The sequence below is a fragment of the Eptatretus burgeri genome, chromosome 14 (genome assembly GCF_056783735.1).
Source record: "Eptatretus burgeri isolate ZD-2024b chromosome 14, Ebu_testis_v1, whole genome shotgun sequence".
Lineage (NCBI taxonomy): Eukaryota > Metazoa > Chordata > Myxini > Myxiniformes > Myxinidae > Eptatretus > Eptatretus burgeri.
In genome coordinates this window covers 60,038,589-60,064,679 of record NC_140974.1, presented here as the reverse complement: position 1 = coordinate 60,064,679, position 26,091 = coordinate 60,038,589, and the positions used below count along the sequence as shown (strand labels likewise).

The 26,091-nt window shown below is 43.5% G+C and overlaps 1 protein-coding gene across 13 annotated transcripts in view; it reads right to left on the bottom strand.

Moving 5' to 3' along the window:
* Positions 1-26,091, bottom strand: part of CCDC180 (coiled-coil domain containing 180) — a 119,836-nt gene that overhangs the window by 55,279 nt on the left and 38,466 nt on the right. For all 13 annotated transcript variants that reach the window (XR_015051289.1, XR_015051290.1, XM_085855106.1 and 10 more), the window contains 10 exons: positions 19,430-19,552; positions 12,766-12,939; positions 7,277-7,392; positions 6,785-6,899; positions 6,348-6,444; positions 5,778-5,946; positions 4,856-5,031; positions 3,612-3,792; positions 2,282-2,428; positions 1,937-2,081 (listed from right to left, as the gene is read on the bottom strand). Coding sequence is in view for 11 of the 13 variants with exons in the window: in XM_085855106.1 (XP_085711232.1) it covers positions 1,937-2,081; positions 2,282-2,428; positions 3,612-3,792; positions 4,856-5,031; positions 5,778-5,946; positions 6,348-6,444; positions 6,785-6,899; positions 7,277-7,392; positions 12,766-12,939; positions 19,430-19,552 (1,443 nt within the window). In the remaining 2 variants the exon portion in view is untranslated. The remainder of the gene's footprint in view (positions 1-1,936; positions 2,082-2,281; positions 2,429-3,611; positions 3,793-4,855; positions 5,032-5,777; positions 5,947-6,347; positions 6,445-6,784; positions 6,900-7,276; positions 7,393-12,765; positions 12,940-19,429; positions 19,553-26,091) is intronic.

Below are 26,091 nucleotides of genomic sequence, written 5' to 3'. Positions count from 1 at the left end.
AGCCTCAGACACTGAAAAATTCAAATACTCGTATTACATTTAAAAAAATGATTACCCAAGCATTCAAAGCAATACGTAAAGTATATACTGTGTAATCCAGAGTAAATACTACCCTCTTTTTCTCTGACGAAGGGTTAACGCTCAAAACGTCATCTTTTCCTTTATTCTCATGGCAGTCAGCTTTCCTCAATCAAGGTACTGTTGATTCCACCTATATTTTCATATATATATATATATATATATATATATATATATATATATATATATATATATATATATATATATATATATATATATATATATATATATATATATATATATATACACACACACACACACACATCCATGTACATATGTACTATACATCTAATATACTAGTGCGAGCCCGTAGGTGCGTGGCCGTAGATGCGTGGCTGTACGTGCAAAAAAAAAACTTTCAAACCGCGTGCCAGAAACAACACCACACAGGCTGTTCCTTCGCTCTTGCGTGCCCATACGTGTGTGCCCGTACGTGGGGAAAAAAAAACTTTCAAACCGCGTACCAGAAACAACAACCACACAGGCCGTTCCTTCGCTCTCGCATGCCTGTACGTGCGTGGCTGTACGTGCAAAAAAAATTAAAAATTTCAAACTGCGTGCCAGAAACAACAACCACACAGGCCGTTCCTTCACTCTCGCATGCCCGTACGTGCGTGCCCGTACGTGCGTGGCTGTACGTGCAAAAAAAAAACAAAAAAAAACTTTCAAACCTTGGGAAACAGCTGTTTCCCTTGGGAAAATTCAAACCTTGGGATCAATTAATAATTTGAACAATTAATTCAAACCTTGGGAAAAAACAGCTTTCAAACCCTTGGGAAACAGCTGTTTCCCTTGGGAAAATTCAAACCTTGGGATTAATTAATAATTTGAACAATTAATTCAAACCTAGGAAAAAACAGCTTTCAAACCTTGGGAAACACTTGGGAAACAGCTGAAACCGATGAAGAACGATATCAAACCTTGAAAAGGCACATACTCAGGTCCCAGCGTCACAATTGACGTCATATCAAACGAAGAAGAAGAAGAAGAATTGTGACGCCAATCGTGCAAAAATAAATAAATTGTGACGTCATTCGTGATGTCATAGCACTGTGTCCTCTCATTGGTTAGCAGATAAATGGCCGTAACTTGGGATCCGCTTGTCCGATTAATATCAAACCTTGAAAAAGGCACATCCTCGGGTCCCCAGCGATATTCCTGGCAAGTTTCAATTAGATCGGACCAGGGGTTATCGAGAAACAGTGGTCGCAGACACACACACACATACAGACAAACACATCGAGATTTCTGGAATTATTAAAGCTCATCCTAACCATTGACTGTGACTCACTGACTGACTGATATTAAAGATCAGTACCCTCCAGGTGACGAAGAAAGGTGAAATTTTGCGTGCTGATGGACATAGAAGCCGATACACCGGGGAAAAAAAAATCACAGAACCATCGGAAAGCATCCATCAATGAAAATGTAAGTGAGTTAAAAAAAAAAATAATGAAAATAAATCAATTAAAAATCAAATGTAGGTGAGTAGCCCGAGACAATGGGGAAGCACTGTTCGTTATTGCTTTCAATGTGTAAGCATACTCTGCTCGTATATATATATATATATATATATATATATATATATATATATATATATATATATATATATATATATATATATATATATATATATATATATATATATATACACACACACACACACACACACACACACACACACACACACACACACACACACACACACACACACACACACACACACACACACACACACACACACACACACAATCTTTAAATATATACTCTTCACAGAAATTGGAACTTAAAAGATTATATCCTCCTCATGAAAATCAAATAGTGTCACCCTGACCTATATGCTATTTACAGATCTCACCCTTTCAAGCCACTTTGCTTCAGTGCTGCTCATTTTGGCTACTAAGCTTGTGGCATCCATAACCATCTTATGCTCCAGTTTATCGAGACGCTTCTGCGAGGATTCCACCTCCTCTTGGGAAAAGTTTTCACCATTGGAGAACAATCTGTAGGACAGAGTCAGGGTGGGTCATCATCATCATATACACCATAACTGATCACTAACTCCATCGGTAATACCGAGCAGTCCCAAATAAAGAACAGCAATAATCACTCTATGTGTGGATGATGCAAAATATTTCTTTGTGTTTGGACCCAGACAAGGGCTTGACCTCTGATATGAGAATTACAAGGATCCAAGACTCACCTTAGAGAACCAATAAATCTTTTGTTGGATTCCATCATTTGTGCCATGGTGCTGTCCCGCTGTTGAAGGAATCTGGGCATTATAGAGCGGACACTCTCGCGGTGCTTATCCAGATCGGCGTGCAGGCTTGCAATTACTTTGGAAAACCTGCAAAAACAACCCATGTCAGACTTCCAGCATATAATTTGCACTGTCATGTCCACAATTTTATTTAAATGTCCACCACACATTCCTCAAAGCAATGACACCTGATATTTATGAATCATAATTTAAAAAAGCAAGTTTGGCATTTAGCAATGACAGAACAGGTCAACACAAGGGACACCTAACTCTTGTTTTGTGGGATTGGGATGATGAGATAGAGCCAGTGTTTACACTCACTTCGGCACTGTCTAATCTCGGTTCGATTCCTGACCTGGTTATAAACTTATCACCCTGGTGCTTCACATGTAGGTTGCTGTATCAATGAGTGTGCCCATTGAGTAAGACGTTAAGCAGGGTGTACACTGTACAGTCTACCAGAATAAGCTGATGGGAGTTAAAGATCCAATTGCATATTTTGCAAGAGTAGGCCTTTGTACACCTGGCACACTAGCCCGCACCTACCATGGGAGTCATGCCAGTCACCAAGTCACTTCATAGCAATGTCCACCGAGACTATATGTTAAAGAGCTAGCAACCTATGGGGATACGGTGTTACACCATGTACCGTATGATGATTCAGCTTTGATCCTTCAAAGGACTTCACTCGTCCGGCTAGCCCAGAATGGCACACGCACACAGACATACACACACAAATAGAAACGCATGTAATTACCTCCACCACCGAAGGTGAAGGAGGTTATGTTTTCACCCCTTTCTGTCTGTTTGTTTGTGCACAGGATATCTCAAAAAGTTTGGGACGGATCTGCATGAAATTTTGTGGACAGGTGCAGTGTGTAACAAGGACGAACTGATTAGATTTTGGTGAAAATCTGGATCCCGATCCGACTACTAGAATTTTTAAGTGATTCCCTTCCCCTCACACCGCATTCCCTTCCCCTCATGTTGTCGAGTCCGCAACCATAGTTGAGTCTGAAGGTCACCAATCAAGTAATCCAAGAGAGACAACGCTGATGTCATCAGTACAAAATGTCTGCATCACATATTACAAGTGATGACTGCATCGATAAAAAAATAGTCCATCAAAGTAAAGTTTATAGATTTTAATATCGGCTTTTAGCTTGGTGCCAAATTAACTGGAAACAAACGGTTGGCATACACAGCCTCTCGGGTTTATACAGTTTCTATCATGGTGATCATTACGAAACAGAGCTCCTCTCATGCAAACCTCTCCATCTGGCAGACTTCAACGAGAGGAGCTTCAAACGAGGCAAGAAGTTTCTGCAGATCCTCAGCATGCACATCATACTCATTGATCAGGGCATGGTGCCCAGTTCGGAGCTGCACCATGCCATTTTGCACTGTGGTGCAATGCAAATGCAGCCTTCTTCTGTGCTCCACCAGCTCACCTAAACCATACGGTGCAGATATATAGTACTTGCCTCCTCTGGTTTCAATATGACATCAATGCAATATAACGTAACATCAATGCAAAGCGTTGGAGAATAATGAAAACTAAAAACATGTGACGTTTACTGAACAATGCATTGTGTGCATTTGGTATTTCCATTGCTGTGATTAATTGCCGAAACAATATTTTGAAAGCCACCTGAAATGGAATTAAAAGCAGTGAGTGGCCCATTTAAAGAGGAAAATTTGGCGAGCATACTTGCCAAAGGATTTTTAAATTGTTATAACACCCTTGGCATAGACAGGTAACCAAAAAGGATGGCAAGCTCCATGATGGGACAACCTTGCTGGCACCACAGCAAAAGAGAATGTGCAACAGGAAAATACTGTAATGTTCATTGTTAAAATTACTCCACTATTTGATATAAGCTTTGATAAAATGTTTTTTGCTGGGAAAGCTATACAGTATTCATGCAAGTGAAAAACTCATGGATATGCTTCACAACAGACTTCTTCATATGTATGCAGCACGAGGCTGCGGGGTAGCATCATTGGCTGAGAACACGGCTGTGCCGCTGATGTAATGCCCTCTGCTGGTTTGGGCAGGAATTTAGAATTTAGCCAGGGCACCGGCAATAGCTTACTACTCTTCATAAAGGACAACGTCAGGTCTTTTACGTCCACCAACAAATGCCGGCAGACAGGATACCCGTTTAATGTCCACCCAAGGGGCATCACACACATTGATGAATCACACTGCCTGTGAAACACAGAGATGACAGTTTATAGCTGGGCCGGGATTCAAACCCAGACTAGACAGCTGAGAGGCGAGTGTGTGTACCCCGTGGCCATCTCGTCAGTCCCACAACAAACTAAACTGCATGTAAAGAGATTGGGCCAACTGCGTATTATGTCTGCAAAGAAGGGTGAGGCAAGGGAAAGGGTGGGAGGTGGAGGGAGGGGGGTTGAAAAATAAATTGGAAAAAGGAAAGTAATGTGTTGATGGGGAAAGAGTAAGGTGGAAAATGATCTTGCAAATGTAAGCCATCAAGTGCAACAAACCTAAGCGTACGTTGTACGTCTCTGATTCAATCTGAGCCTTGCGCGACTCATTGACCTGTATTTGTAAGGAGACCTCAGCACGAAGCTCTTGGAGGTGTTTCTCGATTAGCATGCACATCTCATCTTCTGCATTTTTGCAATATACATCCACCGCTTCGCAGAATGCCTGGCAGAACCTGCACAACCGACAACCGGCTTTCAAATCCCAGCATCACATCCAGAGATCTCCACAAGGTCTTTCAAAATGGGGTTCCATTAATATCTCACCCATCTGCAATACAACACACTCACAGCATTTTCTTACAGGGAGTTCACCCAAGTAGATCAGCTTGAATCCCCTGCGTTTAATTGCAAAATAATGTAAAAAAATTTCACGGATGGCTCAACGTTTTCACCAACACGGATTGATGGACGATTTATATGATTGCGCTCAAAAAAGAGTTTGTGAAAAGCATTCCAAAAATAGGGCATGACTAATCACCAAAGATTGTTGTGGGTTGTTATCACCTGCATGGTTTTTTTTTTTTCATCAGAAACCCACCACTGGTCGTACCTATTTCCATCCCGAAGAATTTACCCTGGAGAGTTCACTGCTCCATTGAAAGGTACCGGCAAAGCAGCCCTCAACTAGGGCAAAGATTTAAAATTCAGCCAAGTACCGGCACACAATGGTGTACTCCTTTCATAAGGTATATGGGAAACTTTAAGATGTACAAATTAATGCTAGTGGATGAGACATCCAGCTTAAGATCCCCTCCAAAGGAGGAGATACTCATTGATGCCTCACTGTACCTGTAAAACTCTGGGATGACAGTTTGGAATTGTCAGAATCTTATTTTGTCGAGAATTGACCCCACGCACAATACAACTCAAATTGAAGTCCTGTTGATCCACAGGAATAAAAGCAGGTACAACGGCTCACCCGCACTCTGTTGTGATGATTATTCCTTCAGGAATGCCCGCATTGTCCAGGTAAGGTAGGCACACACAGGCTGCGGGCAACACTTTTGTAGGGAAAATGGAACTTGGAGAGGGAGCATCGAGGAATCCACTGCACAGTGTTTCAGCAAGACGTTTCCTTAAAGCTCGTCCTGTAACACCGTAAAATGGCACAGTCATCAGTGAGAATGAGTTTGTGGTTTGTTGGAATTCCTTTGGGTGTTTTACGGGCAATGGTCATGGTAAGTTCACTGGAATCTTTACTGTGAGGGCGGTGATCTTAAATGTTTATGACATCCTACATAAAGGTTCCCCTGCTGCTTTCAAACGTGCCCATAAGGTCGAAGAATTTGCAATGAATGCATCAGTTAAAAATTATCGGCCGAAAGCCAACTATAAGCTGCAAAGGGAACTTCAATGCATCTTCCTAGTTGCACACATCTGTGGTCAATAAGTAGGAGTTTACGGCAGTCATCATGGGTATCAGATATAATTGATAGTGAGCATGTAACACTTTAGGTGCATGGAGGGCAGTGTGTCGAAGTTGGTGTACCTTCATTAGGAGGGAAATAAAAAGTGTTCTTGATACTTGTCGTAAAGGAATCCTGTTGCTCCATTTCTTCAGGATTTTCTTGTCCACTGTTTAGTTCCTAATTACAAATAGTCATGTATATATAGCACAATGAGCTGCAATAAAGAATGTCTTGCCTACAAACAGAAATTTTATTGATCAAATCATAGATTGCTAATCAAAATATTGCAATTCAATACGGTACTCCAAAACTCCAAATTGTGAAAAGGTTGGCAATGCCATTGGTATGCAAAGTAGTGTTTTACTGCAAAGTATCGTCTTTACTCCATTCCATTCTTCTCTAGCTCTTCCATGAGCCTTAACCATGTATACAAAAAAAAGACTTAAATTAAGCCTAATGACATGACTTCGGGGCAAGGTTGATGCCGAACGAGTAAGCTTTGTGAGACCGTATATACCTGTTGTGATTTGACTTTCAGGCCGAAGTACTTGCAGAGGGCCTTGCAGTGGTCAATCCTTTCCTTTGCAGCCAATGGAAGAATGGCCTCCTGCTTACGATGGAATGCTTCATGGCTACACATAATTGGCAGAGGGTGGGGAGATCAGAAGCACTCGTCAGAGAGCCTGCCCTTTTCATTTAAATCAAATGCAATACCAATGTGACATCTGGTTAATCGAAGTAGCTTCAACGTCTCGCAAATGAGATTACCGGATTCTGTATTTGGTCCGAGATATTATGAATGTGATCCTCATGACAATAATTAAATAGCAAAAGAAGCGATATGGGGTTTGAAAGGAAGAGGTAACAAAACTGCAGAGGTATATTCTGGTAATTTGAAGCTTGATTATTATCATACGAGCACATACGAGGCTGTTCTTTTCAAAAAGACAAAATAATGTAAAAGAGTCATGAACAAAGAAATAAGCAAGATAGGTGGAAGAGAACGTACGCAGCTTTGGTGTCGCTGAGCAGACTGCAAACCTTCTGCAGGGCGACATTCAGTGCCTTTTCCGAGCTTTCTTGCCTCAGCCTTTTCAGCAGCGTTTGGAAAATGGCTTCTTTTTTCTACAGGTATGTGGGAGAAAGAGAAAAGAAGAGGATATTGAAAATGATCACACCTGGCTTTTTTTTAATGCATTCGAGTGCTTCCTTACCGTTAAATACAGGAGATTTCAAAGGAAAATGAAGTCTTTAAAAGTGAATGCCAAGCCATTTAAACTGCGAGGCACATTCCGTTAAAAAGAATTGTTAACAAGCTGTGTGACATGAAGCAAAAATATGAACTCCAATTGACAGTGCTCCACAAAAATGTACGGATCAAAAAATTGACTTGAATAATGATATTTGATTGTTACCTCCACCACCAAAGATGGATGGAGATGATGTTTGCACCTCTGTTTGTCTGTTTGTTTGTCTGTGAGCAGGATATCTCAGAAAGTTGTGGATGGATTCGGACAAAACTTGGTGGACGGGTTGGGTGTGTGACAAGGACGATTCGATTTTGGTGAAGATTCGAATCTGGCCTATCAGTGAGATACAAAACAAACTGTTCAGCCTGCCAAATGTATGCGCTATACTGAGTGCCATTCTAGTTTATCCTGTATTTTCTTGCTCCTGTCCAGCTTCACCCATCTTGTTGATCAGAAATCCACTTGATGGTGTGCAAATCTCTTGATAAGCAGGTGCAGGGATTTATAACAGTACTCAAAGTGCACACATCAAACCCCACATGCTTTTATTTATTACTTCTTCTTTTTGTATGCATTGTCGAGCGTCATATGAGAGCTAAGATGCATTCAAGTGCATCTTAGCTCTCATACGAGCCAACACAACCTGTCGCTTCGCTGATGGGAATATTAAGGGGGGGGAGAAAGTGGGTGGGAGAGACAGGAGGGAGGATGGAGGAGGAGAGAGATGAGGGAGGGGAGGAGAGAGAGAGGAGGGAGTGGGGAGGGAGGAGAGAGAGAGGAGGGAGTGGGGAGCAAGGAGGGGTGAGGAAGAAGGGAGCTAGGGGAAGGGGGGCAGCGAGAGTGACGCCTTATCAAATGTCGCTATACACTCCAGGAGGAGGGAGGAAGATAGGAGAAAGAGGGGGGAGTGGGGAGGGGAAGGTGGTGTGGGAGGAGGTAAGCATGATGGCAGGGGGTTCTGGACTTGTGTTTTGTTGTGGGACTTGTGGAGAAGGGGGAGGTATTACAGGATTACAGGAACAAAATGGAGTGCGTGAAAACAGAAAATTATGCGGAGCATGTGGAGATGGCCCACAGATGTCCATGGGGGGTGGAGAGGGGAGGGGGTTTGGAAGGACGTAAGTGCAAGAGAAGGAGGATCAAGGGAAGGCAGGGTGATGTGAGGGGAAGAGAATGCGGTGTGAGGGGAAAGGAAGGCAGCATGAGGAGAAGGAAATGTGAGGAGAAGGAAAGGCAGTGTGAGGAGAAGGCAGTGTAAGGAGAAAGCAGTGAAAAGAGAAGGCAGTATGAAGAGAAGGCAGTGTGAGGGGAAGGCAGTGTGAGGGGAAGGCAGTGTGAGGGGAAGGCAGTGTGAGGGGAAGGCAGTGTGAGGGGCAGGCAGTGTGGGGGGCAGGCAGTGTCAGGTGAAAGCAATGAAAAGAGAAGGCAGTGTGAGGAGAAAGCAGTGTGAGGAGAAGGCAGTGTGAGGAGAAGGCAGTATGAAGAGAAGGCAGTGAAAAGAGAAGGCAGTATGAAGAGAAGGCAGTGTGAGGAGAAGGCAGTGTGAGGAGAAGGCAGTGTGAGGAGAAGGCAGTGTGAGGAGAAGGCAGTGTGAGGAGAAGGCAGTGTGAGGAGAAGGCAGTGTGAGGGGAAGGCAGTGTGAGGGGAAGGCAGTGTGAGGGGAAGGCAGTGTGAGGAGAAGGCAGTGTGAAGAGAAGGCAGTGTGAAGAGAAGGCAGTGTGAGGAGAAAGCAGTGTGAGGAGAAGGCAGTGTGAGGAGAAGGCAGTATGAATAGAAGGCAGTGAAAAGAGAAGGCAGTATGAAGAGAAGGCAGTGTGAGGGGAAGGCAGTGTGAGGGGAAGGCAGTTTGAGGGGAAGGCAGTGTGAGGGGAAGGCAGTGTGAAGGGAAGGCAGTGTGAGGGGAAGGTGGTGTGGGAGGAGGTAAGCATGATGGCAGGGGGTTCTGGACTTGTGTTTTGTAGTGGGACTTGTGGAGAAGGGGGAGGTATTACAGGATTACAGGAACAAAATGGAGTGCGTGAAAACAGAAAATTATGCGGAGCATGTGGAGATGGCCCACAGATGTCCATGGGGGGTGGAGAGGGGAGGGGGTTTGGAAGGACGTAAGTGCAAGAGAAGGAGGATCAAGGGAAGGCAGGGTGATGTGAGGGGAAGAGAATGCGGTGTGAGGGGAAAGGAAGGCAGCATGAGGAGAAGGAAATGTGAGGAGAAGGAAAGGCAGTGTGAGGAGAAGGCAGTGTAAGGAGAAAGCAGTGAAAAGAGAAGGCAGTATGAAGAGAATGGCAGTGTGAGGGGAAGGCAGTGTGAGGGGAAGGCAGTGTGAGGGGCAGGCAGTGTGGGGGGCAGGCAGTGTCAGGAGAAAGCAGTGAAAAGAGAAGGCAGTGAAAAGAGAAGGCAGTGTGAGGAGAAAGCAGTGTGAGGAGAAGGCAGTGTGAGGAGAAGGCAGTATGAAGAGAAGGCAGTGAAAAGAGAAGGCAGTATGAAGAGAAGGCAGTGTGAGGAGAAGGCAGTGTGAGGAGAAGGCAGTGTGAGGAGAAGGCAGTGTGAGGAGAAGGCAGTGTGAGGAGAAGGCAGTGTGAGGGGAAGGCAGTGTGAGGAGAAGGCAGTGTGAGGGGAAGGCAGTGTGAGGGGAAGGCAGTGTGAGGGGAAGGCAGTGTGAGGAGAAGGCAGTGTGAAGAGAAGGCAGTGTGAAGAGAAGGCAGTGTGAGGAGAAAGCAGTGTGAGGAGAAGGCAGTGTGAGGAGAAGGCAGTATGAATAGAAGGCAGTGAAAAGAGAAGGCAGTATGAAGAGAAGGCAGTGTGAGGGGAAGGCAGTGTGAGGGGAAGGCAGTTTGAGGGGAAGGCAGTGTGAGGGGAAGGCAGTGTGAAGGGAAGGCAGTGTGAGGGGAAGGCAGTGTGAGGAGAAGGCAGTGTGAAGAGAAGGCAGTGTGAAGAGAAGGCAGTGTGAGGAGAAAGCAGTGTGAGGAGAAGGCAGTGTGAGGAGAAGGCAGTATGAAGAGAAGGCAGTGAAAAGAGAAGGCAGTATGAAGAGAAGGCAGTGTGAGGGGAAGGCAGTGTGAGGGGAAGGCAGTTTGAGGAGAAGGCAGTGTGAGGGGAAGGCAGTGTGAGGGGAAGGCAGTGTGAGGGGAAGGCAGTATGAGGGGAAGGCAGTGTGAGGGGAAGGCAGTGTGAGGGGAAGGCAGTGTGAGGGGAAGGCAGTGTGAGGAGAAGGCAGTGTGAGGGGAAGGCAGTGTGAGGGGAAGGCAGTGTGAGGGGAAGGCAGTGTGAGGGGAAGGCAGTATGAGGGGAAGGCAGTGTGAGGGGAAGGCAGTGTGAGGAGAAGGCAGTGTGAGGAGAAGGCAGTGTGAGGAGAAGGCAGTGTGAGGAGAAGGCAGTGTGAGGGGAAGGCAGTGTGAGGGGAAGGCAGTGTGAGGAGAAGGCAGTGTGAGGGGAAGGCAGTGTGAGGGGAAGGCAGTGTGAGGAGAAGGCAGTGTGAGGGGAAGGCAGTGTGAGGGGAAGGCAGTATGAGGGGAAGGCAGTATGAGGGGAAGGCAGTGTGAGGGGAAGGCAGTGTGAGGAGAAGGCAGTGTAAGGAGAAGCCATTGCGACGTGTTCCAAGTCAAGGCATTGTTCGGCAGGCCAAACACAATGGCTAACTAATACCCCATCGAGGGAGATCAAAGTGACTGAGAATGAGCCTTGATAAAGGATAATTAAAGAAGGCCGTTAATTATCTCCAAAAGAGGTGTTTAAATTAGCCCAAACACTCAATTTTCAATCATGCACTTCCTTGTAGTTCCCTTAATACGCATGCAAAGTTTCAGGGCACTAGGTTTCATGGTTTTGGAGTTATGGAGGAGACACACACACTGACTGATTAACTGACTGACTGACACACTGACGTTTATTATGAGAGATTTATTTACTTTTCATCATCATTTCATGTCTCTGTTCCCCAATGTTTTGTCCTCCCCACTCCCACCCCCTTGTCTCATGCCCCTCTTGCTGTGCGTTGTGTGTTAGCTCTCAAACGAGCCTTGACAAGGTATACAAAAAAAAAACAAACCCAAAAAACCTTGTAATTCAGAGAAAATGTGATTCATAGCACGCAGCATTGTTATACATATCAATTTGGTTTGAGTGGATGATGTTCTTTTCTTCTTTCTATTTTTTAAAGTTACTACCTTGTCAAATGGTGTATCCAAAGCAATAGCCCTCATATCCACTGATCTATTACAGCTACTTTCTGCACACAACTTTATGAAATTTTGGCACTTCAGCTAGTCGGACTCAGTTCATATTTTGTTGTTGTTCTCGTTCTTCCTCTTCTTATTCTTCTTCTTCTTCCTGAAGCCTTCTCCAAGAAGTTAGGGGTCGGCTACCTGGATCCGCCTTCTTCATTCTACTCTATCTTCTGCATCTTCTTCTCTCAACTCTTTATTCTTCAAACCTCTTTCCACGACACCCCCCCCCCCCCCACACACACACACATAATCTCTGTCCTCTTGATCTTTTCCTTATAATAGTCTCATTCCATGCTTTATTGATTGGTTCCTCATGTTTTCTTGTCATCATATGGCCAAACCACCACAATCAGCAACTGTATTTATTACAGCGTCCCAAATGTTCACAACATTAATAATTGAAGGTAATTTAAGAAGACATCAGTTAGTGAAAATTTAAGACAAAATAAATAATGTCATTTCTTGTTATGCTATTCCCTTTGCGGTCCCACTATGCGTAATATACTTACGAAACCAAAGACGTCCGCAAACCTCCGAGCGATACATGTTGTGTTAACCCATAATTTCCCAAACCAAAACAAAAAGTAAGGTGACATCCATGCACTTTGTAAGGAGCACCATATAAGTTTCATTTGATGCAGTTTTTGTTCAAAGGTAACCGTTCTGTATGACATTGTCACATGAGAATATGTTCTCGACAAGAGAACAAGCCAAATCTTCAAAAGGCAATTGTAGTTACACCTGGTATGAAGAGTGCTTGGATAGTCAGAGGAGTGCTTGGAAGGGGTGTATTGATTTAACAAAAAATATTTCGAATGGAAAACCAGCATCTATGATGGTGAGCTCTATCAGTGGTACACAAAAAAGGAATAAGAATATTATAGAAGCCAGTCGCATATTGTGGAGACAGTGTTGCCTTCCTGTCCTCCCATGACTGGATCAGATGTGCAATCTCGATCCACATCTGACAAGGGCTCTGTCGTTTGAGTCAAATTAAGCATGTTCATTTCACAAGATTATCTGACCTGTTGCAGGCTTTCATGACTCTTTTGGCACACATGCCAGCTCTCCTGCAGTTTCTCTTCACAGAAGGCAGCATTGTTAAGCAGTACCTGCCACAATGCAGCTGCTCCGTCAGCAATCTTTCGCAGGTATTTCACATACTCCACCGCCCGATTCTCTGCCGCCTGAAGCCAGCACTACAGAAAGACATCACGGGTTAGAGGGAAGACCTTTTACTTGCAAACAAGTTCACTCAAAGGCCAGTTCCATAACCGTCCAGTGGTGTCGTGTCAAATTTTGAGGTACCAGAGCTCTGCAAAAATGTCGACCGTGACGTCATCAACAGATCTACCATCATATCAAGTTTTAACATGAAACTTCCATTTGAGTGCCACAAATGAGTGGTAAATGAAATATACACATTTTACCATGATGAAAAGACAAAGAACACTCACACCCACTTGATCTCACAATTCAGAATTCCATTAAAAAAAGAGGTACGCACAGGTACTCCAATCTAGTACTCACAGGTACTACAGGTACTCCAATGAGAATGCACTCACAGGCAGGGAGATTCATCAATGTGTGTGCGTGCCTTCCCTTGGATGGACATGAAACTGGAGATCCTGTCTGCCGGTATTATTTATTTCATTGTTTTTCACATTAGTTGGTGTCTTTCTTGGAGATGACAATATAAGATAAAGCTTTGGGACCAGATAAATATCCAACAGTGTTGAAGGAGATGGCAGAGCAGGTAACCATGATATTAACATATCTATATATATATATATATATATATATATATATATATATATATATATATATATATATATATATATATATATATATATATATATATATATATATATATATATATATATATATATCACGCCATGCTTGTCTCTTTGCCAACATGAGTCCTTGTCATTGGTGTATTATAGGACTACCCTTCCTCATACAACATGAGAGCCATTCAGATTCTTCATAAGATTCACCCAGACTTCAACTGGTTGGAAGCATTCAAAGTTTTTCATGCCTTCGCGTCTTCCAGGGTGTAAATACTTTTTGTCAACATAAGATAATTCACTAAATCAGGATATAAAATGGTTAAAACGTTCTTCTCGCTTCTGGACCTTGCTGCATTTGGCAATGCACGCGGGCCCGTGTGTACCTATAACCTGTAGTGTCATAATACAGCTCCCTCGACAAAGTGTCCAACGTAATGACATATCCAAGCTTCGGGACAAGCTTTAACCCAAAATAATTGTCTATGAAGTTGATAAAAGCACACAAAGCACAACAACTCAACCGATCATGAGGTGGGCGTTTATTTTTTTTAACTGTTGCAGAGCTAAGTTCCGCCTCAGATGGACTGAGGTGCCAGAGCGCCACTCCGGTGCGCTCTGGCTGGACTACACCTCTGTAACCATCACAATATTGTAAGGGATCTGCTCGGGGTTGGGGGGGGGGTAAAATGGGGCATGGATTAGAATATATATTTTGTAGTGTATATTTGAATCAGAGCAATGTAATTTCCCTGAGAGATGGGGTCGAGTATGTGTTTAGAGAGCTCCCGCCTCCCTAGCCCCAGTGTTTTTTCATCGGTAGCGGGCTCCATAGTGCGTAGTGAATTGGCAAATGAATGTGTTAGATGGGCAGATTGGGTTCACAATAAAGCGCTTTAAAGGTGGATCACTGACAGGCTCACTCGGCCAATCTTGTCGGGCTGATTCACCATGATCACGTGGCTGAGACACCAATTTGCGTCCAAATTAACCGGCGGACATGGGGACCTTTCCATAACTTACCCGCAGGGGATGTGGCAATTTTCAAAGACGGTGCGACCGTTTAAGTATGGTGGACTTTAAGAATATCCCAGTTGTCTTTCGATGAATAGTAGGGGTTATCGCTGGCACCTTGAACAAATTCTGAATTCTTACCCCAACTAGCTTCGTCAGACCTGGCTAACTGGTTTGAGAAACATCACCTACCCTGTAGCAACCACTTTCCATTTCTCAGTCTCTTTAATTTGCGTCGACACAGGGGTAAAAGCCCAAAACGTCAACACTTTTTGATCTTTCATAGCAGATAAATCAACCATTTTCTTCTTGTTTTTATTATTTTGTGCTGCGAGTTCTGTGCTTGAACTAGCAACGACATGATTTGAGAAAGACTTGGACCAATCTTACATGCTGTATGAGCTGCTGACTGCATGGAATTGGACATGTGTAAGTGGAAGAAGAAAAAAAGGAGGAAAGTTTGATTTTCGTATTTATTCCCTCTGTCACTGAAGGTGGATGGAGGTTATGTTTTCACCCCTGTTTGTCTGTCTTGTCTGTCTGTTTGCCGTTTCTTTTTTTTATTTTTTATGAAAAAGTACAAACAACAAATATCAGTCAGTGCCCACTTATACCATGAAAATTGTACAAAAGTGGTTGGGGAACAATTGGACTGCAGTGTCATCCACTGGATGAGTAACATGCCATTCACAGCTTCAGCGACACTGTGTACCCAGCTTCTTCCCCACGGGTGTAGTTTTGTGGTTGCCATTGGCTAAATACTAGCTCATCTGCTTTTTCATGGTTGCTGTTGGCTAATACTAGCTCATCCGCCTCACATCAAGGGTTCCACTACCCCTCTCGGCTACCTGAGTTGCCACAAACTGGTCCAATCCGGATGGGTGTTTTGAAGGAGATAGCATCTCCTTACTGGATGGCTGTTGGCTCCTAAAGTTAACTCATCCGCCCTTTGTCAGGTGTATTTTTTTAGTCCTGGCGGCGTGTCACAGTCACTCTCCCACGAGCAAAGCCAGTGAGGGGTGTTGATTTAGTCGCCGACAACTCGATCAAGTGGCAGGTAGCATTGGGTTACATGTTACCAGTGGCAGTCCTACAAGAATCACCTGACCCCAAAAAGACTGTCTGACTGTCCCGTAAGACTGGCTGTGAGCATGATATCTCAAAAAGTGATGAACGGATTCAGACAAAACTTGGTGGACAGGTTGGCTGTGTGACAAGGACGAATTTATTTGATGTTGGTAAGATCCGGATATAATAATTTTAAATTTTTTTTAAGTGACTTCACTATTATTGAGAGATGGGGCCAAAAACAATGGACAGCAAAATGCAGTATCTCAAAAAGTTATGGATGGATTTGGCCAAAACTTGGTGGACAGGTTGGGTGTGCGACAAGAACAAGCTGATGAGATTTTGGTGAAGTTCTGGATGCAGAGCCGGCCTATCAGTGTGATACAAAACGTAAAATGTTCAGCCTAGCATGGGAATCTTCTTCTTCTTCTTCTTCTTCTTCTTCTTCTTCTTCTTCTTCTTCTTCTTCTTCTTCTTCTTCTTCTTGCATATGCTAACTTGGCTGCCGGGTCGCTATCATTTTGTTGGGGCATGACTATGCCGCTGATGCTGTGCCCCCATACCATTACACTGGTACTCATTTTGCCAACCTCGGAAGGATAATAGGCTGAGTCAACCCCACCTGGTGTTAATTCAGTTTCCAACGGGGCTCAAACTCAGGACCCTAACATCCCAAGCCACCCTAACCACGAAGCCAACACAAGGCTCAGCAGAGGTATGAGCTCTCCCGAATGCCGTGCTTGTTGAGAAAGCAATTGTAACATAAACAGCCCGTTTACCCTTTACTTCGAGTCAAATTGGACTACAGACCATGTTCTTAAAACTTCCGATGTGGTGAGCTCCATCATGATAGCCAAGTGATGATAAACACTCCAAAGGAAATGCAACTGATCTCTGAAGGCTGGGGTTTCTCAATCTGAGGCACAATGAGCAAATAGGTGCAACCTGTGTGGCATTGTGCTCAAATTGAAAACACCAAAGCATTAATTGCAACAGCATATTAATTTTAAAATTTTGTCAAAGTTTGCAAATTATAATTGTGAAGTTTGCATTGCATGTTATATCCAACAGCAGCATAGTGTCACTTTTTAAAAGGAAAAGCATTATTACCTTCGCAAACTTCGTTTGACTAAGGTATTGTATTGACCCCTGTGTATTTATTTATTCGTAAATATGTGTGTGGACAAGATTGCGCAAAACCTGCTGGACCGATTTGCATGAAATTTTCAGAGATGATGTGCAGTTACTCAATGACGCCAGGCGAAGCTTTTGGGAGCGATCGGATCAAAGGTCAAGGTCAAGGTCACAAAAAGGTCAAAATCGTTTTTTTGCGATTAAAGTGTCAATTTTGTTCCGATTTACATCAAATTAAGTCCAAAATGTTCAGTATTCAAATCCCGATCCACTGATATAGCGTATGGTATAGTGTTTGCAACCCTAGTTAGTCTGTGGAAGTCAAAGGTCAAGGGGGTCACCAAAATGAAGTTTTTGATTGGGAAGCGTTGTGGACAACATTACACAAAAACCACTTCGCAGATTGTCATGAAATTTTGTGGATGTGTTTGGCATCACGAGAGGACAAATCGATTAGATTTTGGGAGCGATCGGATCAAAGGTTAAGGTCAAGGTCACAAAAAGGTCAAAATCGTTTTTTCGCGATTAAAGTGTCAATTTTGTTCCGATTTACATCAAATTAAGTCCAAAATGTTCAGTATTCAAATCCCGATCCACTGATATAGCGTATGGTATAGTGTTTGCAACCCGAGATAGTCTGTGGAAGTCAAAGGTCAAGGGGGTCACCAAAATGGAGTTTTTGATTGGGAAGCGTTGTGGACAACATCACACAAAAACCACTTCGCAGATTGTCATGAAATTTTGTGGATGTGTTTGGCATCATGAGAGGACAAATCGATTAGATTTTGGGAGCGATCGGATTAAAGGTTAAGGTCAAGGTCACTAAAAGGTCAAAATCGTTTTTTCGTGATTAAATTGTCAATTTTGTTTTGATTTACAGCAAATTAACTCCAAAATGTTCAAAATTAAATTCCCCATCCTCTAATATGACACATGGTATAGTACTTTTGTCACCCAAGGCAGCGGTTGGGGGTCAAAGGTCAAGGGGGTCACACAAATTCACATTTATATTGGAAAGCGTTGTGGACAACTTAACGCAAAAAAAACAAAAGGCAGAGAGGCTTTAATTGTTTTGGATTTTTTTAGCATCACGAAAGGACAAATCCATTAGATTTTGGGAGCGATCGGATCAAAGGTCAAGGTCACAAAAAGGTCAACATCGTTTTTTCATGATGAAAATGGTTAATATGTTTCCGATTTACATCAAATTAACTCCAAATTGTTCAGTGTTCAATTCCCCCATCTTCTGAAATGACACAAGGTATAGTACTATTGTCACCCTTGGTAGCGGTTGTGGGTCAAAGGTCATGGGGGTCATGAAATGAATATTTGTATTGAGATGCGTTGTGGACAACTTAATACAAAGGTAACTAGTGGCTGCGGTGAAGGTATGCGCTCTACGAGTGCCCGTTCTAGTTATTCATTTGTATTATGCCTGGTGTTGGCTTAATGGTTAGGGTAGTGGGCTTGGGATCCTACGATCCTCAGTTCAAATCCCACTTGACTGTTGAATTAATACCGGGTGGGGTTGACTCTGCCTGTTCATCCTTCTGAGGTTGGCAAAATGAGTGCCAGCTTGCTGGTATCCTGTATCAGAGTGGCGACCCGTCCAGTATTGTACCCAATAGCCAAGGAGACTGGTTAGGTAGCACCAATGCTCTGCACAGAGTATGGTCCTGATGGATGGATGGATTCACTTGTATTAGTTACTGTCGAATAGAACATGCAATGTCTGGTGTTGACGTAGCACTACATCTTGAGGATGTGGCTCACATAACACTTTGTGGGATGGATATGAAACAAAGGACTATTGGGTGTACATATACATACTGACAGTGGGAGGGCAGGTAACACACACAAGAGTGATGTAAAAAAGGCTATTTGTTCTGATGGATGTATTCCTAACAATCACTATATCAGGTTTAAACAACATACAACTACTACAATACGACTATAATTATACAATGATTATAAGTGAATTAATTTCCAAAGTTAACATGGATTATATAAATGAAATTGCAAAGAAACAAGCTTCGATTTATCTATGGCTGTAACACATTATTCCAAGATTATATTTACAAGACTCAATATCACTACATTCTCATGATTTTAGAACAGCCTATGATTAGTTCTGCTTCTTATCAATCATTACAGTATATCCAAATGGAATTGCTGAAATGGAGTACAGCCATGCACAGACATATTTTCATAACAACCATAATATAAATATAATCCAAAGTTGATTTTTCTTTGCTAGGCAGGTTGGAGAAAACTCTATACAGAGCATCGGGATACTCATGACAAGTTGTGAATGTTTTCATCGCCACTCTGTCACAGGGAACTGATGACTGATATCCCTAATGAGGAGCAGCCATGGGAATCAAACTGACTGGTTCGAGCAATACGATAAAGCTTTACCCACTCGACCACAAATTTTGTTTCACTTTGGATGCAACACAAAACAAACCAAACCAATTCTTTCCTTTTTTGTTGTTATATGAAAACCATGCCAATAAGCCTCGTTTTTCAGTACCAGATGCACCAATTTGAAAGCAGCTCCCAAACATAAATTGCTGTGCCGTTATGGGTTAACTATAACGAGCTCAGTGTAACTCGCTTGTAAAAGCACCACACACATTATACATATGGTTGATGGCCTATAGCTCTGGGATGTACTGTTCCTCACCTTGGTACTTTCCACTGCTTGTTCTGCACTGATCTGCTTTGCTTGAGCCAGTGGTGAGAATTCTCGAACGAAGATTTCCTGAGCCTTGGTCTCATCACACACACCCAGTGCTTGCAAGGATTCCTGGGAAAAAAAAAAACTTTAAAAGTGAATATATAAGGTGAGAATTATATCACTCAAGTGTTTCTACCCATGCATGGTATCATCACATGGAGGACCCACCAGGCAACTGCTTGGCCGCAGTCGCAACCGCAGCTAGCATTGAAACCGAGCACACCGGAGATTAACTCAGCAAATTGCTGAAGGCAATTTGGTCGCTAAACACATCTGAGTGGACAATGCGTTTTATTCCTCTTTTTTTTGTATGCAAAGTCGAGGATCGTGGAAGAACTAGAACACAGAACGGATCAGGATGCAACAGAACAAAAGGAAAAGTAGAAATAAGTAGGAGATAATGGGGTGGATAAGAGGGATACAGAATCAAACACTCAGGAAGGACAAAATAGGAATATGGAAAGGCTTGGAGGTGTTAACAGGAGTGGGTAGAAAAGATAATGGTTTTAGATGGGGGACAATCTGAAATGGTGGTGGAAAACTGTCTTGAAGACTTGGAAGGGAAAATGAGATTGAAGAGAGTGTGGAAGTTGGTTCCACAAGCGGGAAATAAATTTTCCTTCCATGTCCACGATCTTGTCCACCCTCTGCATCCTTTCCTGCCCCTCATTCCTCCCCACACCCACTGTTTGTCCAAGTCTCCCTCTATTTTGTCCCTCAACTCTGCTGTTGGTGTTTACCTCCCTCTCTCTCAACTGTTCCTTTTTGTTTTTTTTTTGTTGCATCCTGATCTGTTTCAGTGTTCAAGCTCTTCCTCGAGCCTTGACTGTATACAAAAAAAGAGGAACGAATGAGTGGAGATGGACAGTGATTGTAGATTGTAGGGGCTTCTCTCACCCCTCCATACTCCCAGGCATACATTTGATTGCACTTTCCTCTCAGGATCTAACTCTTGTTTGCCTGTCTGCTGTTCCATCTGGCTAACAGTGATGACTCCATTTATATCTCTATCTCTATCTCTCTGTCTGTCTGTCTGTCTGTCTGTCTGTCTGTCTGTCTGTCTGTCTGTCTGTCTGTCTGTCTGTCTGTCTGTCTGTCTGTCTGTCTGTCTGTCTGTCTGTCTGTCTCTCTCTCTCTCTCTCTCTCTCTCTCTCTCTCTCTCTCTCTCTCTCTCTCTCTCTCTCTCTCTCTCTCTCTCTCTCTCTCTCTCTCTCTCTCTCTCTCTCTCTCTCTCTCTCTCTCTCTCTCTCTCTCTCTCTCTCTCTCTCTCTCTCTCTCTCTCTCTCTCCTCTCTCTCCTCTCTCTCCTCTCTCTCCTCTCTCTCCTCTCTCTCCTCTCTCTCCTCTCTCTCCTCTCTCTCTCTCTCTCTCCTCTCTCTCCTCTCTCTCCTCTCTCTCTCTCTCTCCTCTCTCTCCTCTCTCTCCTCTCTCTCTCTCTCTCTCTCTCTCTCTCCTCTCTCTCCTCTCTCTCCTCTCTCTCCTCTCTCTCCTCTCTCTCCTCTCTCTCCTCTCTCTCTCTCTCTCTCTCTCTCTCTCCTCTCTCTCCTCTCTCTCCTCTCTCTCCTCTCTCTCCTCTCTCTCCTCTCTCTCCTCCATCTCTCTCCTCTCTCTCCTCTCTCTCCTCTCTCTCCTCTCTCTCCTCTCTCTCCTCTCTCTCCTCTCTCTCCTCTCTCTCCTCTCTCTCCTCTCTCTCCTCTCTCTCCTCTCTCTCTCTCTCTCTCTCTCCTCTCTCTCCTCTCTCTCTCTCTCTCTCTGTTAGCATGGACCAACATATAACCGCTCATCCCAAATCCCTCTTCCTCATTTAAGGCAATTTAAACCATCACCATGCCAATTGGCTCTGCATTGTTAGTCTAGGAGGTGGGAAGTTCGATTTTTACCTGGCCGAATGGGTTGGCTTCCAGGTGAGAGTTGGGAGCATAATTACCTAATGAGTGTGGAACGAAAAGCAACGTCATAAAGATGGCATCGCTGACACCCAGAGTGCCCTGAGTTGCTATCATAACGGTGTTGACTGTGTTGACCTGTTAAGCTATCATATCTGAAGCAATTGCTCATGATGCTCAGGACCCAGATTCAAACCCCAAATACTACATGTGTTTGTCCATTGTCTACCAATTGAGCTTGCTGTTTGGTTGAGTGGTTCATCCATTCATTACCGACACCACTGATGTCATAAATTTATACGATAAAAATTATTTCTCTGAAACCGCATAAGATATTGGTGGAGGCAATGTTTTCAGCCCTGTCTGCCTGTGAGCAGGATATCTCAAAAAGTTATGGATGGATTCAGACGAAATTTGGTGGGAAAGTTGGGTTTGTGGAAAGGACTAATTGAATATATTTTGGTGAAGATCCAGAAAAAGATACTATAATTTTTATGTGATTCGTCACCATTGAGAGATAGGGCCAAAAATGATACATAGCATGATATCTAAAAAAAGTACTAGACGGATTCAGATGACATTTGGTGGACAGGTTGGGTGTGTGACAAGGACCAAATGATTCGATTTTGGTGAAGATCTGAATCCGGAAACGAGAATATTTTAATTTTTCAAGTGATTTTGGTGAAGACCTGGATCCGGATCAGGATGCTATAATTTTTTTTTAATGATTGTTCACCATTGAGAGATTGGGCCCAAAACGATATATAGCACGATATCTTGAAACCCTGATGTCAAACTCCACATGCTGCATCCTACCGATGATCGACGGGACGTGTTGTGAGTCATTTTAACATCGCGTTTGCTGGTCTGCAACCAAAGTTCCCCTTTGAGGACTCTGTTTTTCAGCAACTACGATTGATTCTCTGCAGAAACCTTACTCAGCGCCTCGCTGCAAATCAATGGACTACTTTCCTCCCTCGATGAGGCCTCTGGGCGAGGCTCCACTCATTCCTGATTACTTGTCACAGATTACCCAGAGGCCGCCCTCCTTTGTCATTTCTCCCACCAATCTTTACCCGGAGCCTACAGACATCGGACATCAACCCGAGCGTGCGGACATCGGTGTTTTTCGTCATCTTAATGTCTTTGTTAAACTCTGTTTCAACATCTGTTTGTGCTGACTTACAAAACGGTTCATATGAGTGCCATACAGTATTCTAAATGCCAGTTCTGGTTCCACCCAAGATGTGTCAAATTGACTAGAGCGGATTATAACAGGTATTCTTGAAACCCCAGTCTTTTCTGGTCATGCCCTGGCTGTAAGACCTCCCAAGCCACATACGATACCTTGCGTGATGAACTTTTGTCCTGTGAAGTTGAATGGGCTTTCCGATGTAAAGTAGTGGAAGTGCTTCCGTAAGCCGTCGGTCTTAACTTGTCACCCGATTTTAGTTTTACATCCTCTTGCACAAAGTTTGACACCTTTGATCTCAGACTTTTGAACATTGAATCGAAATGGTCGAATTTTTCAATGTCCTTGTCAAAGGTGAGCAAAGACATCATGGTGCTCATGGATTCAGCCCTGCAATGCTGGGAGCTGATGCAAATTATTGTGGAGGGTTGCTCTGACTTCTTGACCCATTCTCGGAACCATATTTTTAACAACCTCCCTGAACCGGCAGAGGTAGATGGGCAAAGTAGAATTTTGTATGAGATGTCGGCTGTCAATGGTGTACTGGAGAACATCTTTAAGGACACGGCAAGCCTTCGACTTGTTCAATTTCATCGGAGTGGTTGCTGGTTGGAGAAACAGCCCCCACGCCCAACAGTGGTCAAACTTCATCCCCAAGGAGCCAGAGAAACCGTCCTGAGACGATCATACCTGCTCATCAGATCTCAACTCCATCGGGTTGTCATATTTCCTGACACTCCAAAGCTGATGTATGTAAAACCAGAACAAAGAGCATCAACGTTGCCACCCCATTCCTCAAAGCTGCGTCTCATACCCAGTACTGCTGAGAAAGACCCTGCCACAGCCATCTTGGCTGCACTTCCGCTATCCCCTGACATTAAATGCCAGGCTCTACTTGTTAACACCAGTGCACCCACACCTACAAAGTACTTTGCTCCCTGATGTTATAGTAACATTCCAAGGACCAACATTATACCCAACTCTCAAAAAAACGGCGTACCGCCTCATCTGCTCCCAGTACCATAGCTGGTGTGGCGTCCTTCCTTTAAGTCATGCTCACAAATGCGTCAAGTCTCTGCAATAAAATTAATGAGCATTGAGAAGTTGCCGCCGACACGTCACCAGATGTGCTTGCAATCACGGAAAGGTGGGACCACTCAGGCATCCGGGACTCTGAGTTAAGTATGCCCGAGTACCATATTTTTAGAGTCGACTGCGCTGATGGTCGAATCGGTGGCGGCGTCCTTATGTACATAAAGTCACAGGAAAATCCAGGTGTCCCTGTTAATCTGAACCTGATCACTTTTCGAAACCATCACATGTAAAATTGGAATTCATGACCTCCTTAATATTACCTGTATATACCCCCACTCCTCTCCCCCCCCCCCCCCAACAGTTCTACAAACTCAGATAATTTGCTTATAACACACCAAAATGCTGTCGTCGGAATCCCTGGGCACCACCTCCTTTTTGGGGACTTTAATGCTGCTCACATTAATTGGTCAACTGGTTCATGTTCTCCCCTGATTTCATTTGTTTTCAGCTGCTCTCGCTTGGTGAGAACCATCTCCTCTTCCAACATGTTCTCTTTCTGATGAGATTACACAGAGGAGCAGAGTTGTCAACTCTCAACATTATTTTATCAGATGATCCTTCGAACATTTCCAGCATCAGATCACTCCCACCCTTTGGTCTTAGTGACCATGCTTGTATCCATTGTACGTGTGGGTGACTCCATCAAACCTCCAAGCTTCAAGCAGAGATACATCAAAATGGACAAGCCAGCAATCAATGAAGCAGCACGGTCTCGACTGGATAGTTCAGTCAAGATTTGACCAGAGAGAGCAAAATACAACACGAGGAACGACTATGTAAATGCTAAGGACAATAAAAAGGCTTTTTTCGTGCATGTCCCATCAAACGTCTCCTTCTGGCCTTCTGTTGTGTTTGAACAGACTCTCGTATTCCAGCTTCGCCGATCGTCGAATCTGCTGATGCCTTCCGAATATTCTTCCAAAATGTGTATCAACACGATTTCCATCCCACAGACCCTCGATTTGAGCAGCGATACAGAGGGCAGCCGATGTAGGATTTCCAGGTCTCTCCTACCATGGTGGCAGGTGCCCTGTCAAGCATTAACACCATAAGTCTGCAGGACAGGCAGTTGAAGGTCCTTGTTGATAGTGTCCTCTCTGACAGGGCTCCTTCACCGAGCGGTCCCTCAGGGTTCTATCATTGGTACCTTCCTATTAAAAATGTACATGAATGACCCGTCCGACCACCTTGTCAGCCAATGCCTGCTCTTTGCCGAAGATGTGAAGCTCATCTGTAAAATGAGGGAGACCCCAACAATGCAAAGAGACCTCGACTCAATCTTTGCATGGGTGGTGCTCTGGGAACTGCATCTTAGCATTCCCAAATGCCAACACCTGCACTTAAGCAGCGACGATGGAATAATTTTATCCCGACATGATTCGTCCGAGAACTCTTTCCTTCCCAGCCGCTATTTCCTTTACTGGCTAGTGTTGATTTGAATCAAGTGGCTGTTCACTCATGCCATCCAGCACAAGACATGATGCATGGTGAGTTTGCTAAATACCCCTTAATGTGAAATGGGGGATGTCCTTGTCCTGCATTGGACTAAAACAGGGCAGTTTACTTATTTATTTATTTTGGCATGGGATTATCCCGTTCACTATGATTTTCAAGGATAGGTTTAAAAAACTTGATCCCAAATTGTGGAATGAATCTCCACGAAAACACTGACACCATGAGAAACAACCTTTTACACAAAAAAGAGCACAAAGGCCACAGTATATGTTAAAGAGCCCAGTGCCTTCAGCCTTTGCTTCAAATGAATATATTTTTTACAGCTTGTCCAACGGAAAACAAAAAGAACAACTCTGAATAATGGGTGGCCTTTGTGTAAGAGAAAAAGGCTTTCTAATTGCAATGTGGCTTGTGTCGTCTAATCGCCCAGAGTGCTAGGCACATGGTCGGTGCATGTGATGTAAAAGACAGAGGTTTGACCTCCCTGCCCGTTTTATTTTATCCACAGTGTCATGGTGCTTTTGTCCTTCGTGTTATGTACATTGTAAGATCCTCCATCAGTCGTATTCATTGTAGAAAAGAACAACACAAGGCGTGCATGTGAAAACAAACCGTGATTGTTTGGATCAATCAAATGAACAAGGGGGTGAATGATGTATTACATTTTCTTGATGATTAATCATCATGTTGTGTTTTTATTAATTTTTCTGTCATGCCATCATAAACTGGAGGAACTCGCTGTGTGTTGAAACATTAAATAAAAGGAACTGATTCATCCTGTGTGATTTGTCACTATTATGGTGCAAATGGTAATGAGCGTATTACAGAAGGCTATGGAAGATCAGTTTGTTGCAATTTTGTTATTAAATTTTCAACCCAGCTTTTATTATGAAAACTGGTATAAAAGCCCGTCAAAAATGATGGGTTGGAATTATTTTCTTCGAAATATTCGGAGATATTTCGGAGCAAGAAAAAACATTG